We start from the raw sequence: 14,017 nt of genomic DNA, 5'->3' as shown, positions 1-14,017 counted from the left end.
GTCGAATCAATCACTGATTCTCATTTTGAGCATTATTGCGGCTTCGTTATTCGGAACGGTAGAAGCTTTGAGGGCCAAAAAGTTGATACATGTGAGTTTATAAGATTCTGTTTTGGGTTTTGACATAGTTATTGGAATACTTTTCTTTGAAAAAATTAACAACCATTTTTTAGAGCCACGCGAAGACTACTATATCCCAAGATGACTTCATTGGATGTCGCACGAATAACGACTTCTATTGCAACGGCGCCATTAATTCGCCATTTTATCCATACAACTATCCACCGAATGACAAGTGCTACTATTACATTCCAGCTCANCCAGGAAGTGGCGCCCACGTTTTATTGAATAGACATGTTAGAAGTTTTCAAAAATCAGTTATCTTGAAATTTTTAGATAATAAGAAAAAGCTAAAAATTTCTGGCAATATGCGCCAAAAATCAAGTTTCCACGGCCATTTGAAGCCGAGTTATGGCAGTTTGAAGTTTTGGGTTAGAGACGCAGCGTTTCTCGTTTCTCTGCGTCTCTAGCCTCATTTTTCAAAAGGTCATATCAGCTCAAAGCACTCGTAAAAACCCGATTTTTGGAGGTATCCAATGGAAATTTCGTGACTACTTTCTGGCACGATAATGCACGAACTTGGTCGGCTGGGTCGGCTGAGTCGGCGGTCGGTCGGCCGGCTAAATTTGCCGAAAAGCTTTAATCACTCACACTCTGACTTCCCGTTGATTATGGCGATAAAGTCCAATTGAATGCATGAGGGTTAGAAAATTGAGAACATTGATTGTGATAAAAATATAATTGACTTTAACTTCACTATCAGGAGATGTAGCCATTGCACTCATTTGTGGATAATCGAATTCATCATCATAGTACATATACAAACATGTTATGAGTGGGACTATGATCTGAAACTTTTCAATTTCCAGACAAAATCTCAAGAAATGCCATCTCATGAACATACCGCGATAACCGTGAGAACTATCCCGATAGTTTTTGTGGATTTCTCGTAGCAGATAACTAGGCAGCTGGCCAAAGTCCGTTCAATGACCATAAGGATTTGGGAGAACTCCATACAGAGCATTGAGAATATTAATGGGAGATTGAGAGATGTGTAGAGCCAAGGTGGAAGAACGACATCGCAAGGGTTGGTGGAAATCAGGGCGAGGACAAGATGATGGGTCTGAAAAAGTATAGAATGAAGAATTTGTAATCCGGAATAACTTTAAAGTTTTGGCCCAAGAAATAGAAATCTAGGGTCCACATGTACATTGATAGTACCTGTTAAATAGGTTTAGGCGAAAATCATCAACTTTAGATGCCTGAAAAAATACTGTCAAGCCTATATTAAAAGGGCCCCTTTAATAGAAGAGCCCCTCTAATAAAAGGAAATTTGATGAAATTGCTCATTCTGATAAAATTTATAGATTTTAAAGAGTTTAAGAGCGAGATTTCACCAAAATGTTCTATGAAAATCTTTGCAAAAAATAGCCGGAAAATACGAGGGCCTTCTCTAATTGAAGGGCACCTGTAATAGAAGGGCCCTCCGGAGGTACTTCGGAAAAATAGAAGGGTCGGTCCCTCTAATATGTATAGGTTTTACGGTAATAGATTTTGTCCGGTGAGTCTGAACATTTCAAACATGTCTTTGTAAATTAGGGCTTCAATTATACTCAAGTTTATACTAGCATAAAATTTTAGTAAAGTGGCGTATTGAGCTCAAATTTGGAGTACAAGAACTCAAATAATTCATTAGTAAACTGGTCAAGTTTGAAACTATTTGAAAAATTTTGAGCTGAGTTATGGCTTATCAAAATTGCTTCATGTCATAAAAATCACAAGAATTTTTTGAGAATCATAACAATACCTAGACTTTCAGAAGCCCTTTGAAAATTTCAGTAGCTTTGAATCAAGTCTAAAATTATATTTCTACAAATTTTCGTGCTTCTAAGATATGTCTAAAGATATACTTTTTTTATCAGTGTGCCTACAGAAATCAAAAATCTAGACCTCTATAGTCTTCCAAAACACAAAAACCAGGTGTTTCGGACATGCAACCTAAACTAGAAACATTTAAAACCTGTTATTTCCTTTTTCTCCTTTCTTATTAATTCCATTTTTACTCACCTGTGCTATACCCAATATTGCCGCTTGAAGGAAACATGCGAAAAATTGAAAGAAGAACAAAATCTGGAATTTTTTTAAAGTTTCAGAATCCCAGCTCTGAAACTCACCTTGATATTAAAATGAAATGCTAATAGGTTACTGTAGGCAACGAAAAAATAAGATATAGAGAACATGGATATAATGGATAGCAGAACATGATACCCTTTGACGGACTGGAACGCCGGATGGTATGCTCCAGAAAACATCTGAAGAATTAATTGGAATTTAAATGCAAGATTCGGAAACCTACAGTAGTACAAAACTCATCATCAAGTTGCACCGCGTAGTTGTACATGACAGGACACCCGGATGGTGAATTCTTCAAATAACAATTGGAAGAAGAAGAGTAAAAATTTGGAAATTCAATTAGTCGGTCAAAATGGCGTCAGCAATGAAAAGTGAACAAAAGGACAACAATTTGGAGAAGTAGAAGAAGGAGGAGGGACATAAAAAAGTACACATTTCTAATTGACATGGGACACTTGTCACATTTTTGACAAAGATGAAAAATATTGGCAGGAAAAGTATATTTGGATAGTTTGAGGACAGTGCAATGGGATCAGTGGTCAGTATGGGATTTAGAAAGATCAGAAGTTTGAAATTAAAATTTCTTAAAAATCACATCAAAACTAAAAAGCCAAAAAAGGTACTGTAGCTCGAAAAATATCATCGTATTTGCTCTGATAAAAGCCCATCGTATACTTTGAGCTCAATTATCTCGATTCCTGTAAAAGATATCAAAATTTTGCCAACTAATAAAAGATTGGTGATATTTTGATAAACAATTTATCAGTTGACCACTTTTTGATATCTTTTATAGAAATCGAGATAATTGATCTCAAAGTTAACAGTTTGAATAGGTTCATATAAAATTCTCACAAATTAGAATGGTCACTTAAAGCTTGGGGTACTGTAGTTGTGCAATAAAGCGGCTTAAACCCTGCCGCCGCTATTCCTCAAATAACAAACCGTCTACTTGATGATCAGAATCCAGGAAATTTGAATTAAATGTATCTGGATCCCTGTAAAAGATTTAACAATGATACTATCAACTGATAAAATATTGTTGGTATTATGATAAAAATTTTTGTTAGATTCGCAAAGGAATGTGTATGAAAATTGAATTTCCAACTAAACCCACTAGAAATCAACTTTCTAGAATTTCTTTAACTAACCGAAAAACTTCAAACAAGCGTAACTCGGCTCACAATGGGCGTAGAGAGCGGTTTTTAGCGAATTTTTAAGGAAATTTTGTGCATTATCTTTTGGGAAAACTTGCAAAAAAAAAATTTGGCTCGTAAAAACATAGTTTGCTATAGTTGAAATTATAGTTGAAATAGTTGAATATAGTTGGAATAGTTGAAATTACAAAGATAAATGAGCTCAAACTAGATGCTATTAGGTTGCGAATTCCTTCCAACTTTAATCCGATTTATTTTATTTCCTGTGAAAGATATCAAAAATTTGTCAGCTGGTAAAATATTGTTGACATTATGATAAACAATTTATCAGTTGGCAAAATTTTGATATCTTTCACAGAAACTTAGATAATTAAGTTCTAAGTTTACGGTTTGCGTGGGCTGCTAGTAGAGAAAAACGACAGTTTAGGTTCTAGAGCTCCCCCTGAAAAAGGTAAAAACTCAAATTCTGCAATTTCTCGATAAACATTTTTATAAAAGAACGGATTAAAGAGATCAAAACAACATGACTCAATCGTAGTGCACCTGCTCCTCTCAGTAGTCTGAACTCGAGACTACCCATACATTTTTTTGGGGAGGTCGTGAGATTCAATTCTAAATCGCCAAGCTCTTGGATTGCTCCAGAATTAACATCTTATTATGTGTTTCTGTCTATTTTCCATCTTATGGACAAAACAAGGGAATGCATAAATTAGCTCGATCGGAAAAACGAGTAGAGTGCTCGTTTCCTGTCGTTCTTGTAGAGTTTTCTTGACGAAGCTAGTTTACACTTTTGTGTGCTTTTTTTGGACCAGTTTGTCATTTAGACGGACAACTTTTTTGAGAATATAGATGAGAAGGAAAAAGGGGATATGTAGATTACGGTAGATGAGAAAGCAAATGCAACAAAAATTAAGGGTTTGGAAATATGGGACTTTTAAGTATGGGACTATGGGACTTTTGGGACGAAATATGGGACTTTGAAAATCGAAAAAAAAGTGGTAAATTGACAAAATATTTTTGATATTATGATTATCATTTTATCAGTTGGCCACTTTTTTTTCTATCTTTTACAGGAACCGAGATGTATGGGCTCAAACTTGACGGATTGGTTGGCCTTCTAACAGAGTTTTCGGTAATTTTTGCCTCTAGATTTGAAATCAGCAAACGTGCCTATAGCAAAAAAACCCTTATCCAATCATTATAATTAAAATTACTCACTATTTTGATGACTGTGACTAGAATCTAGATTTCCAAAAAAAATAGTGATGTAATTACTCAAATAAAAGTACATCAACCAATCCCTTGGCTGTAACTTCTGATGTCAATGACTTTGTACTTTTAAACTGGGACTACAGTAAGAAGAGACCCAGAATTTCAGGAGGGTAAAAATCCAAACATTTGGAAGCACCCAAAGCTCAAAAACCTTTTCAAATCCAGAAAATTCCAAATTAATTCTGCCTTTGAAAATTCGAAAATTTTATGGTCAGCCGTAAATTTAAATGGTTTACCTCAACTAAGCCAGCCGTAAATCTACCGTAATCTTTGTCTAAAAAAAATAAAAAACCAAGAATGAATCAAAATTTCAAAGAAAAAACATGCAAATCGGTATCTATTTTTGCTTTACTTCTTTTTCTCTCTAATTAAAGCCTTCTAGGTGATGTGACAAATATCACTTGTAGTTTTGAGAGTGTAGAGATTACAATGCTTTGAAATTCATTTTTCAAAACTTTTGATTCTTTGAGCTAGAAGAAATTTGAACTGAAATGCCTTGAGAATTTTTCAAGGATAATGTGCGTCATTGAAAATTGGACTGTGATTGGAAAAGGTGAGAAAAGCTTGAGTTTTGAATCGAAAGTCTGGATTTAGAAACGTGAGGAATCATTTTCAGTCAGAAAAGTTCGAAGTGGGCGGAGCCTAGTTGGTATCGTGGAACCTGGAAACCTTGGTGGTGTTTTTAACCTGGAAACTTTTGTTGGTGTTCGGCCAACTTTTGCTCCTAGTGGCCTAGAAATTGGTTCTAGGTCAACGAGAGTTATTCAAATGTCCTGTCATATGAATGGATTCAAAATGAGCCTAACACGACTAGGCCCCGCGCACTTCAGTATTCCAGGTGCGTCGCGGTCGTGCGTCGCGTGCCACTTGAAAAATTAAAAATGGGCGGAGCCTAGTCGTGTCTAGGTTCATTTTGAAGCGCTTTTTACGACAAATACAGTAGTATAGTATATCATAAGCTTAAAAGGCATTTCTAGGAGATCAGGAGTATAACTTCTGCCACCAAGGAATTTGGGAATTCTAGAATGTGAAACTTGCAAATCTGGAACTTTGTGCAACTTTCCCAATCTAGGTCTGGTTCAAATAAAATTAATATTTCTAGCTGGAACGCAGGAAGTCACGAGTAACATTCTGATAACAAAATTTTCAGAAAAAAAAACAAAAAATTAGATTATCGGAGGGCAAGAAACTTGGTAGTTTTCAAAACATACGGTAAGCTATATTACGGTAAGCTATATTTGTGATTCACAAATCTTCAAATCAAAAATGGGAATTTTTGTTTACGGCATTGGGAGGGGTAAAATGCTGAGTCTACGTTGACCTAATTTTATGATGACGAGAGACGGAATTTAAATTTAAAAAAAAACGGAAAATCACCAGTAGAAACCTCTGGAAAACTCCAGACTGAGCACTAGAACAACACTAGATTCCAGACCTTTTTTTCTATCATTTTTTCTGAAAATTTGTGACTTTTCCAATCAAAAAGGTCGGGTGGGAGAAATCGAGAAACTTCTTTCCTCTGGAATATCTTGAGCCAATTATTTATGACAATGACAAAGAGAGCATAGAGATCAAATATAATAAATCAAAAGAAGAAAAAATGAAAATCCATAAAATAAATCAATCCTCATCGTCTTCTTCTTCGAAGTTTCCGCAGAACGAGTTGAAGTCGGTTCCGTCCATTTCCTCTGAAAAAAAAAGAAGAAGGATAAAAATAAGAAGAAGAAAAAAGAAGAAGAGCCACACCGCAAAATGCCATTGAGTTTGGCTGATTTATGACGTGGCAAGTCAAAACTTCTTTTTTCAGCTAGTACGTCAACTGACGGGTCTAGCTCAAACCACATATGAATCTCAAGTGGAGTCTTTGCGGAAGGCCTAATTTGATAATAGGGTGGAGGTGGAAAAAGGCAAAAACTCGAGGAGAGCCAAGGTAAAGAATTCAAAAATCCGAAAATTCCAAAATTCAAGATTTTGTGTAGGTTACGAATTTGGAAAAGTTTGGCGGGACATGAAATAAATAACTTTGTTTCAAAATTCCAGTACCGCACTATAACTTCACAAAACCATATTTTTCGGTTCAATTTCGGGCATTTTGATGATTTAAAGTGGTCTGGTTCTCGGCTGTCAAGTTTTTGACTACTTTGAAAAATTTGCTGATTTTTGGAAGACACCTGCTTTTTTAAACGTTTTTTGACTGCTACTGTACCAGTAGAGTTATACAGAAAAACAAACTGAAAGAATTTTACACCGTTACGCCAGAATAGCCTAACTCAAAAAAAACTCTGGAAAATATCCCTTCCCCCTTTAAGCTTTCTAGCTTCAAGCTCCAAATCCCAACGCCACCTACCATTCCTAAAATGAATCGGCGGTGGAATCAGTCCTCTCTGCTCATAGTGTCTCAAATAATTGCACAAATGTTTCAGCCGCCTCTCTTTGCTTCTTCGATTCTGGAACCACACTTGAATCACTCTCATGCTCAATCCAGTCTCCAATGCCAACTTGGCGCGAGCATGTTTCGATGGTTTTGGGGTGTTTGAGAACATCTCATTGAGCACGTCGAGCTGATTCTGCCTAATCGTCGTCCGCGGTCCCCTTCTCTTCAACATCCGGGAGTCATCGTCACAAAAATCGGAAAAGGAATAATGCTCGAAGTTGTATCCGTAAGCATCCACTTCCTGGAATATAGCCGCATAAGGAATATAACCACCTAGAAATGCCTACCTTTTTAATTTGAAACGGGAAACTCTCATCCATGGGATACGGAGCAACAGCTGAGGCATCAGAAGAGCACGAAGGAACGTCTGATGGTCCAACTGGAGGACATGGATCATCCATTGGTAGTGGGTAGTGGGACATGCAGGATACAGTCATCATGGTGTCGTCGACTAGAATTTGTTCTCCAGGAGACAGATGACGTCCGCAAAGTGTGCAGCAGTGACATTCCACGTGGAATACAAGCCCGGCCTGGAAGATAGGGTTTAAAAATTTGATCTCAAGCTTATCGAAAACAGGGTTGATAGTGAGCTTATTTTCGAGTATCAGTTTGGTCCACGGCAACCCAGCCGCGGTCCGGACCGCTGCCGACTGAGGCTGAGGATTTTGCTTACCTTCAATTTATAAACCATATCCGTCGGCGAGACCCCCTTCTTGCAGCCAGCACATCTATGAGCACTGTAGTCCCTGAAATATCAAGTTGCCCATATTTCAATCCATCCTTCAAAACCCACTTATAATAATGTTGACTGCAGTAAATGGTTCCATTCTTCCAGAAGCATTTCTCAGCCAACGGAGATTCACATATGGCGCATTTCACGCAATTTTCGTGGTATGATCGGTTGTCCATCTGGAATAGAAGCACACAGTATGGGAAGTGAATGATTTGAGACGATTAAGGCTTCCAGACGGTCGGGAAGTTTAGTCGACCGACCGACCAACCGCCGACCAACCGCCGACCGAGTTCGTGCATTTGCGCGTTAGAATGCCAGAGTGTTTGAGTTTGTGAATCAGAAAATTCTGCGTACGCAAACACTCTCTGACATGATGACGCGCAAATTCAAAAAATTTGGTCAGCGGTCGTGTCGGCGGTCGCAGACTTTCGACCGACCAAAATGCAAGCCTTATGAGACGATGTGCGAAAAAGTATGTACGGAAGCAAGAAAACCACAATGGAAAGCCACTCTCACAGAAACTTACCCGACAGATGAAACGATCGAAAATTTGCTCATTGCAGCAATAACATTTGTTCTAGAAAAATGAGGTATTTTCGATTACAAAAAATATTATGAGTTAAGAAAGTTTATATGATTCCTAACTATATTTCTATGCACGTAACATATATACCGTAAACACTCTAATAGAAGGTCCACCTCCACACTGAGCCCATATATCTCGGCTCCTTCAAGATATACCAAAAAATTGCAAGTGATAATTTGTTTATCATAACATCAGCAATATTTTTACAGTTGATAGATTTTTGATATCTCTCATAGTAAACGAGATAATTGAGCGCAAAGTGTATAAGGTGGGCGAAGAGATCCGCTCGGAAATGGCTCTACGTATTTTTGATGATCGTGGTTGAGCTCGATTATCTCGGTTCCTATGAGAGATATCAAAAATTTGTCAACTGATAAAATATTGGTGGTATTACGAAAAACATTCTATTAGTTGTAAACTTTTTGATATCTCATATAGGAACCGATATAATGAAGCTCAAAGGGGACTTATATGAAATATGAACATTTACGACAACATGCCCTTGACTAACCTGACTGTCATGTTCCACTCCAATAGCGTCAATAACCATACTAATGGCACTCAATGGTTTCGATTCTAGCACTTCCATATTTTTCCGAAATTTCAGTGAAATGCGCGAAATGGAAGGAGAAAAGTGACACCGTAACAAATCACCCCTCCAGATGTCAAGAAATGGGCGTGGTTTCTCGAAGACATTGGGCCCCATCGATTATTAATGTGCGCGAAAAGTCTGGGGGCGAAGAAGGAGGGAGAAGTGACGATAATAGATGCATTTCCGATGAGATGTCCCCCCAACAAAAGTTAACAGGAACAGCTCCCTTGTCTTTCTATCGATCACCACCTGACTTCTGCTACTGGTCAGTATGTTTTTCGGTCGATCCATTATGAACCAATGCATTTCGAATGAGAGAAAGTGTGTTTTTGTCCAAAAATATAGCGCTGCTCAGTTTTTGAAGTTTTGAGAAGGACGAAAAGAATATAGTGTCGGAAATCAACAACCAATTTGAAGTTTTGCAGGAAGGTTCGAAAGATCGGGATGAAAAAAAATCAGAAGTGAATCACACAGGGTGGCGCACAGTTACCGGGACAAATAAAAACAGGGATATCTTCAGACATAAATGTCTTGAAAGCACGAAAATTGGTAGAAATATAATGATACGTTTGATTCGTAGCTACTGAAATTGTCAAAGCGATTCTAAAGCCATTATAAATGAAGTTATAAAGAGGAATTGAGATAAAAAAGTTCAAACTTGATAATGGGAGGAACCTTCTGTTATAGGTTTTACAAATTTTACTGAAAAATACTTCATTCAGAAATTAGGGCCATTTCGAATTTTTTGGTATTTTTTCGATCGTTTCCGATGGTTCCAATGGTCCCATTTGTTCTGATGTCTCTCGGATCGGCGATTGCGTCTTCGAATAAAACATTTTCAAAGCGAAGCTTTTATTACAGAAGTTTATTCTAAGCAATAAATGAAATACATAGATATCAAAATACAGTGACACAAATAACAGTGAAAAAACGAGCAATGAAAAACAAATAAGGTCTTAATTAGCACCTTCTGGCCATACAACTACTGTAAATGCACGAATTTGTTTTCCGTCGTCATGCTCATGTAATATTGGTCCAATTACAACCGACGCAACTTTCTCATCCTCTCGTTTTATATCCAGCCCTCCGAATAAAGCCCACGGCGTTGAAACGCTGAAATTATAAAAATTAACAGTTCAGCAACGATTTTAAAAACTCACAACACAAAAGTTCGAATCAATGACTCTTCTCTTTCCACTACATTCAGAGCATCGGTCAGCTCAATCATCATATCTTCACTATCAATTCGCGTTGATGTATTCCATTCTCTGATTTCTTCCATTTCTCCACGACTTTAAAAATGTGCTCAATTCTGTAGGAGTGAATTCAGATGCACCAAGATGAATGTATTTGCAGTCCGAATTTGAGATGTCGTTCAGGCACATCCAATTATTTGATGGAACATCAGTAACACTCAAAAAATCACATCTGAATTTCGGATTAAGAGGTCGCATTCCATCAGGCAGAGTGCCGACGTAGATGAAGAAACACTCGATGACGTTCATATTTTTCAATAAAAAGTCGGGATCTTCAACATCTCTCTCTGCTTCATACTTAATTGTCAAATGATTAATTGATTGTTGTCTCTCGTTCAACCATCCAAAAATCTGAGGCATCCTTCCTATACAATGTCCACAGTCTATGATCAACGAAGCGATGTCGCATTTTAAGAATCGAGTCATCTCATCGATAGATACGGTCAGACTAGCCAAACTGTCATTGCTAAAACTGAAAATTGCCGATTCTAGAATATCTTTCAAATCTAAACGGTCACTGTCTAGGTATGGGATGGAAAACAATTCTAATTTGTCCCCCTTGGATGTTTCCAGCGTTGCCATCATTTGCAGACTAATTTCAACTTTAAACATATTTCTCGGTAGGTCTCGAATCAAATTATTTTTGAAACGTCGGGAGGTTTGGAATAGTGCGTTCCTGAATGCAAACGGTGAAGTTTGGAAAATACAGTAATCACTTACAGATCGCTGGCATTGCAGTTCGCCAGAATTTCTCTGAAAACCACGAAAGGAAACTTTGATATCGGAGAATATGCAATAGAGGAGATGAATAAACGAAGAATTCAAAGGCTATGGTTAAAAAAAGACTGGGGTGCTTACGCGACGCGACCGTAACGCGACCGAAACGCCCAGAAGATGGTACAGGTCAGCCTCCGGGAAACATGTGTATCCGTCGAGGCGTCTTCAGATGACGTGACAGGTAGAGGTGATAATTGGGTGGATTGGATAGAGAAAATGAGATTAAAAGACCAATTATAATTCTGATGAAGGGTACTTGCATACATTCTACTAATTCTCAGTCTACATTGTGAGATTTCGGGTATAAATTCCGGGTATGGTGGGAGAAAATTACCCGAACTGATTAAAACGGTTTATCTTCAGACATAAGAACAAAATTGGTAAATATACGAATTCACGTTCGATTCAAAGCTACATCAATTTTCAAGGCCATTCCTCAAGTTTGGGGATTGTTATGATTGTCCAAAGATGAACGGTGTAATGTTAGTTGTGATTTCCATGAGATGAAGCAAATTTGACAAGCGGTAACTCAGTTTAAAGTTGATCAAATAGTTTGAAACTTGGCCCGTTTACATATGAATTATTTGAGTTTTGACAATTTAAATTTTAGCCCAGTACAATGTTTTGCTCAAATTTTATGTTAGTACAAACATCAGTCCGTGTAATTATGCGCCATCACGTATGGGCTTGCAGGTTCTAAAATTGCCAATTGCATAAAGTGACTACAAAACACAAAATTTCAAACTCTTGGGATTTGAAAACTTCAAAAGTTTGCTTTTTTTATTTGAAAGTTATTTATTCGGAGAGCTTTAAAACTACCTGTAATAAAAGAGCCTCCACATTGTCAAGTTTAAGCTCAATTATCTCGGTTCCCGTGAAAGATATCAAGAAGTAGTCAACTGACAAAATGTTTTTGAAATTTTGATAAATATTTTATCCTTTGGCCACTTTTTTATATCTTCTACAAAAAATGAGATATTTAGGCTTAAAACTAACGGTTTGAGAAGCATCCTGTTAGAGGGAATACGGTAAATCGTAATGTTCTTTAACCTGGTTTACAGAAACTCACATTGTAATTTCGTAATTTAATTCTTGATACATTTTGTAGTCACATGAACACAACCATTTTGTCAACTCTTTGATTGACAGATACCTACAAAAAATTTTAAAAGAACCGATCTTCGACATGTTAGACCTACAGTATACCACAGTTGGCTACAGTCGCAACGATCTAGATCAACTTTAAAGAACAACTGGTTATTTACTTGGCATTTCGATGCCCTCTGGTGAATCTAAATTGCCATCTGATAGCAAATTTGTCATCTGACTTCAAAAATGGGACCACTGATTTTTTAAAATTCTTTTTTTTCATTTTGGTCCCTCAAACCTAGGACTTTCCCTTTTTGTTCAACTTGTATTTTCGTCAATTTCTATTCCCCGCTTTCTCCTATCTTTTTTCTAATTTTGCATCTCTAACCATGCGATGCAAAAACTAATCACAAATTGATAAGCAACACCTCCACCCTCTCTTTCTATTGTTTACACAATCAGTCAGAAATCAAAAACCTAAACAAAAGTAATTTCTGGGTTTCCTGTAATATTTTACACAAATTTAAATTTTGTGCACGTCGTTATCACGGAAAAAACCGTGCTATGAAAGACGAATGACATATTGAGCACGGTGATAAATTTTAAGAAATGACTTCATTTTTTTCTTTGAATCATGAAATCATAGTTTAGAGCATACAGTATACCTTGGGTCAAAATCAAGAATTCATGTTTATAGAATTCAGGAAAACATAAATACACTAACGAGTTTAAGAATTTCAGATTCTAGAAAAACGTTTAAAAAATTGACGCTCAATAGTATCAAGTTCTGAATTTCTGAATTTCAGAAATTGAGAAAATCTGAAAACTAAAAATTTGAAAACGGAAAAACTTGAAATCAGAAAGTGTGGAAATGGAAAAATCTGAAAATCTGAAATTCTCAAATTCTGACACTCAGAAATCCAGAGATTCTGGATTTCTTAATTTTTCAAATTTCAGAACTTCTAGAATTTCCAGAATTTCCAGGATTTCCAAAATGCTGAACTTTCAAAATTTTGAAATTCTGAAATTCCAAAGTTCTGAAATTCTGAAATTCTGAATTAATTTCTGGATTTTTGCATTTCAGAATTTCAGAATTTCAGAATTTCAGAATCTCAAAGTTTCAGAATTTCAGAATTTCAGAATTTCTAAAATTCCAAAGTTCTCAACTTTCAAAATCTGAAATTCTAAAATTCTAAAATTCTAAAATTTCAAAATTCTAAAATTCTAAAATTCTAAAATTCTAAAATTCTAAAATTCTAAAATTCTAAAATTCTAAAATTCTAAAATTCTAAAATTCTAAAATTCTAAAATTCTAAAATTCTAAAATTCTAAAATTCTAAAATTCTAAAATTCTAAAATTCTAAAATTCTAAAATTCTAAAATTCTAAAATTCTAAAATTCTAAAATTCTAAAATTCTAAAATTCTAAAATTTCAAAATTCTAAAATTCTAAAATTCTAAAATTCTAAAATTCTAAAATTCTAAAATTCTAAAATTCTAAAATTCTGAATTTCAGAATATCCTAAATTTTGAAATTCCAAGATTTCAAAATTCGAAACTTATAGAATCCAGAGATTCTGAAATTCTTCAACTCTAAACCTTGGAATCCAGTATTTTCGATTTTCAGATTTTCAAACATTCAGATTTTTTTTAATTTTTTGAGCTTCAAAATTTCAACATTTTTTCTATAGGCTACAACGTACGAAAAGTACCAAAAATTTTTTATTGCTGTCTTTTCTTTCTATTTCCTTATCAAAAAAGTACCATGATACAGAAACTTTGAAACAAAACCAAAAAAAATCTCATAAAAATGTACAAATTGTCCTGTCCCAGACAATTCTCGAGACAAACGATTTGTCATTAAAAATTCAGATTGACAACGTCTCCTGCCTCCAGAATTCACATTGGGTGACATGTGTACAACTGCTTAGA

At 36.0% G+C, this 14,017-nt stretch overlaps 4 protein-coding genes across 4 annotated transcripts; 1 reads left to right on the top strand and 3 right to left on the bottom strand.

The window, feature by feature from the left end:
- On the top strand, positions 1 to 13,682 carry CBG08384 (the record flags this gene model as incomplete). Its single annotated transcript, XM_045236037.1, has 3 exons — positions 1 to 91; positions 174 to 356; positions 13,602 to 13,682. Coding segments are annotated over 3 exons (355 nt in total), but the record flags the coding sequence as incomplete, so codon positions are not given.
- Positions 708 to 2,461, bottom strand: Cbr-srb-17 (the record flags this gene model as incomplete). The annotated part of the gene is made up of 5 exons (XM_002634530.1): positions 708 to 908; positions 965 to 1,183; positions 2,128 to 2,190; positions 2,235 to 2,372; positions 2,417 to 2,461. 5 exons carry the CDS (start codon positions 2,459 to 2,461, stop codon positions 708 to 710), a joined length of 666 nt encoding a protein of 221 aa, XP_002634576.1.
- Positions 6,240 to 8,961, bottom strand: Cbr-mec-3 (the record flags this gene model as incomplete). The annotated part of the gene is made up of 7 exons (XM_002634531.1): positions 6,240 to 6,307; positions 6,967 to 7,294; positions 7,341 to 7,583; positions 7,727 to 7,799; positions 7,847 to 7,962; positions 8,313 to 8,363; positions 8,884 to 8,961. The coding sequence occupies 7 exons, from the start codon at positions 8,959 to 8,961 to the stop codon at positions 6,240 to 6,242; spliced, it is 957 nt and encodes a 318-aa protein (XP_002634577.1).
- On the bottom strand, positions 9,921 to 10,246 carry CBG08387 (the record flags this gene model as incomplete). Its single annotated transcript, XM_002634532.1, has 2 exons — positions 9,921 to 10,077; positions 10,125 to 10,246. The coding sequence occupies 2 exons, from the start codon at positions 10,244 to 10,246 to the stop codon at positions 9,921 to 9,923; spliced, it is 279 nt and encodes a 92-aa protein (XP_002634578.1).
- Positions 13,683 to 14,017: the final 335 nt, after the last annotated feature.

This window comes from Caenorhabditis briggsae (assembly GCF_000004555.2).
Source record: "Caenorhabditis briggsae complete genome, chrIV, whole genome shotgun sequence".
Classification (NCBI taxonomy): Eukaryota; Metazoa; Nematoda; class Chromadorea; order Rhabditida; family Rhabditidae; genus Caenorhabditis; species Caenorhabditis briggsae.
The sequence above is the reverse complement of the archived record's forward strand: the minus strand, read 5'-3'. Positions and strand labels throughout refer to the sequence as shown.